The sequence below is a fragment of the Prunus dulcis genome, chromosome 4 (genome assembly GCF_902201215.1).
Source record: "Prunus dulcis chromosome 4, ALMONDv2, whole genome shotgun sequence".
Taxonomy (NCBI): Eukaryota; Viridiplantae; Streptophyta; class Magnoliopsida; order Rosales; family Rosaceae; genus Prunus; species Prunus dulcis.
The window spans coordinates 17998233-18003741 of record NC_047653.1 but is presented as its reverse complement, the minus strand read 5'-3'; the positions used below and the strand labels follow the sequence as shown (position 1 = coordinate 18003741).

At 37.6% G+C, this 5509-nt stretch overlaps 2 protein-coding genes across 2 annotated transcripts; one reads left to right on the top strand and one right to left on the bottom strand.

Annotated features, from left to right (window-relative positions):
• Positions 1-457: 457 nt before the first annotated feature.
• LOC117626306 lies at positions 458-1634 on the bottom strand. The gene has a single exon (XM_034357975.1). It carries the CDS (start codon positions 1232-1234, stop codon positions 746-748), a length of 489 nt encoding a protein of 162 aa, XP_034213866.1. The 5' UTR covers positions 1235-1634; the 3' UTR covers positions 458-745.
• A 1973-nt stretch (positions 1635-3607) lies between these two features.
• On the top strand, positions 3608-4988 carry LOC117623835 (glucan endo-1,3-beta-glucosidase-like). The gene has a single exon (XM_034354835.1). The coding sequence runs from the start codon at positions 3753-3755 to the stop codon at positions 4947-4949; it is 1197 nt and encodes a 398-aa protein (XP_034210726.1). The 5' UTR covers positions 3608-3752; the 3' UTR covers positions 4950-4988.
• The last annotated feature ends 521 nt before the right edge of the window (positions 4989-5509 follow it).

Below are 5509 nucleotides of genomic sequence, written 5' to 3'. Positions count from 1 at the left end.
ATACCTTTTGTTGCTGTTGGAAATAGGATTTATAGGTCCACAAATATCCGAATGAACAAGTTGTAATACTAATGATGCTCTCCAAGTGCTTTCCTTTGGAAAAACTTCTCTGTGTTGTTTTCCCATCATGCATTCTTCACAAACCCTAGTTGAAGGTTGCAACTGAGGTAGTCCTCCCACCATGTTTTTTTGCTGTAAAGTCTTTAGGCCCTTGAAATTCGGATGTCCATATCTAAAATGCCATAACCAAGTATCATCTTGGGTAGTTGATTTCAGACAGACTTGCTTGGTTAATGCAGCTGGTGTTTGTAATGGAAACATTCTATTAGAAGCCATTTCAACATGCACAATTTAACCTTTGATGAATTTGGCAGCAATTCTTTTGAATTAGAATGGGGAACCCCTTCTCTGGAAGCTGACCAAGGCTGATCAGATTACTTCTTAATTCGGGCACATAGAACACACATGATATGATTTGTACAGCACCATTGACTTTAATTTTGACATCTCCTTTACCTTGTACTTTTAAGCTTGAATCATTACCAAGCTTTACATTCTCCCTGAACTTCTCATCAAGTTTGGTGAACATCTTCTTGGTTCCACTCATGTGATTGCTACAGCCTGAATCCAAATACCATGTGTTGTTGATTTGTTTTCCCTTGACTTCTACATATGCCATCAGCAACAACTCTTCTTCAGTTTCAGCTACATTGGCTTTTTTTTCGTTCCCCTTTTTGGGACACTCTTATTGAAAGTGTCCCATTTCATGGTAGTAGTAACAGTTCACATTTGATTTATCAAATGATCCTTGGCGTCCTCTTCCACGTCCTCGAAAGCCTCCTGGACCTCTTCCTCTTCGTCTCCCTGGAGAGTGATTCTCTTGGCTCACCTTCAATGCTTGTTCTTCCATTGCATGGCCATTCATCCATTGTTCATGTAACAGAAGACTGCTTCGTAGTTCATCAATAGAGAGATTATCAAGATCTTTTGATTCTTCAATCGAACACACCACATAGTCAAACTTTGGTGTCATTGATCTCAAAATCTTTTCGATAACAACTACATCTTCCAACTTCTCTCCATTGATCCTCCTCTTGTTAGCCATGGTTAGAGGCCTTCCAAAATACTCATCAACTGACTCTCCAACCTTCATATTGAACATCTCAAACTCTTTGCGAAGAGCTTGAAGTTGGGCACGCTTGACTTTCACCGTGCCTTGATATTTCTTCTTCATCGAATCCCATATATCCTTCGCTGTATCTTTCTTCAAGGTGGTCTCCAATATAGCTCTATTAATGGCCTGAAAGAGATAGTTCTTGATTTTCAAATCTTTGAGCTTTCTGATCCTCTAGGGCTTTCAATTGAGCTTCTGTCAACTCTGCATACTGTGTGATTCCATTCTCCACTAGGCCCCAATATTCCTTGGACCTCAAGAAGTTTTCTATCAACATGCTCCAGTGGTCATAATGGCCATCGAAGCGTGGAATCGCTGGTTGCATGAAGCTACTTCCTTCTCCTGCCATTAATTCTTGCTGCTGCAAGCTTCCTTATGCTCTCTCTACCCCAGTTGGGGCTTTGATACCAATTGTTGGTATTAAACTAAATTTTGCTTGATAACATGATTGAGAAGAATAAGTTTCTCACAATGTTTATTCAAGATAAAAGAACTAGGCTATATATATATAGCCTTTACATGAACTGAAACCAACGCAAAAAGCTGAAGGATTATCCCACAAATAACAAGTCCTAATCTCAAGGGAAGAAACAGTCAAAGATAAACTTCTACAACTACGTTCCTACAACTTAGGGATTATTCAAACAACTCAAAAATAAACAACTAATAATAATATCTTCACAATTTTCTACACCTGGGGTGACAGTACAAGATGGTGCATTTGGGTACACAAATCTCTTTGCTGCAGCTGTGGGTGCTCTCTACTCTGCTCTCAAGAAATCCAGCATTTCGACTGTGGAAGTCGTTGTGTCGGAGAACAGTTGGCCAGCCCAAGGTGGGGAACGAGACATAGTTGAAAATGCAAGCACTTACTACAAGAATTTGATTGACAGTATGAACGGAGCCCGGAAAACCTGTAGAAACTTATTTGTTTGTCATGTTTGATGAAAAGCAAAAGCAGAAACTGAGCGACAATTTGCTCTCTTCTCTCCTGATAAACAACCCAAGTACCAAATTAGTTTCAATGGAAGAGCAAAGTTTTATCTGTCAAAAGAAAAAAGAAGAGGAAAGTTTTTTTCAAAATGTCTTCTAGTATTAAGAGCAGTAATTTAGTGTTTTGGTCAGTTCTCTTCTCTTCTTTATTGTTTCTATATGTTTAGATTAAATTTTTGACCTAACATGTTGTCCTTCTATTATTCTTGCATAAATGAGAATAACAATTATTAAATTACACAGGCGCACAAGTGAAACTCACAAACATATGGAACTTGTAGTTTACTTATAGCACAAAGTATATTGATAGAAGTTGATTAATACATGGTAATGCTAGGCATACCACATTTTTATACCATATTGTGTACCACATTTTTAATAAAGGTGGAGCCTACCAATACAATGAGGTCCACCTCTATTAGAGAAATGGCACAGAATGTGGTATAAAAATATGGTATGCCTAGCATTTTTCTTAATACATTATTACTTGCTAGAGAAATTAACTACTTATATAGGAATCGTGGTTGTAAACAGGAAATTAATATTTAGCTTTTATATTCAGAGGAAATTTTTATTTAGTTAAGTAAAACTAAAATGAGCCAAAAAAGTTCAATGAGAATTTCCCCTCGAGCAAATCATGCAGAGCGTCTAAGGAAGGTGAAGGACCTCAAGCGAGAGTAAATTAGTACTATCCTCATATCTCCAAAAAAAAATGACCTCAAGTGATGCAAATCGACGAAACTTGACAAGTCATTTATTAATTTTATATTTCAGCAATTATTATACATGCAATTTGAACTCATGAACAAAGTGGAAATTGTCATTGACCAAATTGGTACTACTTGACCCAATTGTCATTGAAAAAGTCAAATATTTATTTATTTATAAAATAAAGAAAGTACTATATAATATAATTATGTTTACAACAATTTTGGAGGACATTGGTATTATCTGAATTTTTGTTTTTTTTAGTGATGGCCGACGTTAAGAAAGATAGGCGTGTTAAAATAAGGTTTCAATGTTCTATATTTCAGCATTAACATGCCAAATACATAAATATCCCTATTGATTCTAAAGCCTGTTAGCATGATATAAACCATTATTATTATTTATATATTAGTTAATGAAATACAAATTAGTTTTTATCAGAAGATATTCTGTCTTTTGTAATCCATTGCATGATTAGTTCATTCATCACCGCACATTTGCATGATATATAAGTAATTTGTTAGTGAAAGAAGGCAATACAAAGTTACCAATCATTTTCATCATGGCTTCATTTTGTGAGATTATAGCTAACAAACCATATGTGGTTTCTGCGTTCCTACTTCTTGGGCTTTTGACATTAAGCTCCAAAACAACAGGTACATCCCTACATGTCTCAATTTATGTTTATATTTTAGGACTTCCGAGAGAAAAAAGCAAAGGTTCTAAATGTTAAGAAAAACATTTTGCATAATATTTAGGGCCCGTTTAGGACTACTTCTGTAAGAAGTAGTTATGCTCCTAAGCTTTGTTGTTAGAAGTTTTTTCGGAAACGTTTATCCTCGGAAATCACTTTTGATTCTTCCAGAAATAGTCCCAAATGATCTTTGGTAGAAGTAGACAAAAGTGTTTTCTTAGGCTCAAAACGTTTTTATGTTCTACTTATGCGAGAAACATTAACAGGCTGACAAGATGTAGTTCATATTTGGTTTTGATTGAATTTGAGATAGGTGCAGAGTCAATAGGAGTTTGTTATGGTCGGGTTGCCAACAACCTGCCGCCTGATCCAGAAGTTATAAGTCTATATCGAGCAAATGGCATAACAAGAATGCGAATTTTCGATCCGAATCCTCCAACTCTCCAAGCCCTGAAAGGATCCAACATCGAACTCATCGTCGGCGTTCGAAACCAAGACATCCAGTCCCTTGGAAATGACGTTGCAGCTGCCGCTGCTTGGGTTCAAAACAATGTCCTTAACTACTTCCCTGATGTCAAGTTTAGGTACATTGCAGTGGGCAATGAGATCAAGCCCCAAGATGCAGAAGCAAAATATGTTCTAGCAGCCATGAAAAACATTAAAACCGCAATTGCATCTGCCAATTTGCAGGACCAAATCAAAGTTTCAACAGCCATGGACATGTCTCTGTTGGGCAGTTCTTATCCACCGTCAACAGGCTCATTTAGTGATGCTGCGAGTTCATACATAAACCCTATCATTGCCTTCCTTGCAAGTAATGGGTCTCCATTTCTTGCCAATGTGTACCCTTATTTCAGCTACATCGGTGACACCAAAGACATCAGCCTTGGCTATGCCCTATTTGCTGCACCTGGGGTGACAGTACAAGATGGTGCATTTGGGTACACAAATCTCTTTGCTGCAGCCGTGGATGCCCTCTACTCTGCTCTTGAGAAAGCCGGCGGTTCAAGTGTGGAGATCGTTGTATCGGAGACCGGTTGGCCATCGGAAGGCGGGGAAGGAGCCACAGTTGAAAATGCAAGCACTTACTACAAGAATTTGATTGACAGTGTGAAGGGAGGGACTCCCAAGAGGCGTGGAAAACCTGTAGAAACCTACTTGTTTGCCATGTTTGATGAAAACCAAAAGGGTCCTGCAGAAATTGAGCGGCATTTTGGTCTCTTCTCTCCTGATAAACAACCCAAGTACCAAATTAGGTTCAATGAGAAGAACAAAGCTTTAGCCAGTAGGTGTACTCGTATTAAGAGCAGTCATTTAGTGTATTGGTCAATTCTCTTCTCTTCTCTTCTCTTCTTTAATAAATCACAAGGGCACAAGTGAAGCTCAAATTCATATATGGAACTGGTAGTTTACTTTTTATATAGCACAAAGTATATTGATAGAAGTTGATTCATACATTACAGAAGTGAATTAACTACTGATTAACCTAATTGCAATTAAAACATTGACAAAGAGGGTTGAAAATGAATCAATCCTTGTTGATCACTTGTTGGAGTCCCTCGATCTCTCAGCCAACCATGCATTGTACTCCTCTCTCATGCGGTTATATGCCTCAACCAGCTGATTGAAAGCTTCCATTTTCTCCTTTGCACCTGACTTCTTCTTCATCTCCTCCAAATGAAGCTTGGTTAATTCAATTTGTTTCTTCAGCTCTTGAATCCGTGCTTCTTTCTTCTCAAGTTCGTTCTGTCGGTTTCGTAACTCATTTGGATCTGTTGTAAGTTACCAAAGCAAATCCAAAAGTAATGAGTCAATTGTATCCTAGTGTAAGACAAAGGTTTGTCTTTCTGCGACACATCCAATGCATCGATTCATTGCACTTTTTAGTCATCGAATTAAAAGATTGAAAATTTAAAAATTCAAATAGTAATATCAACCGT

Bases quoted from the DNA above. Each gene is read 5' to 3' on its own strand.
- LOC117626306 (XM_034357975.1), bottom strand. From the start codon at position 1,234: ATGAAGAAGAAATATCAAGGCACGGTGAAAGTCAAGCGTGCCCAACTT.
- LOC117623835 (XM_034354835.1), top strand. From the start codon at position 3,753: ATGATCTTTGGTAGAAGTAGACAAAAGTGTTTTCTTAGGCTCAAAACG.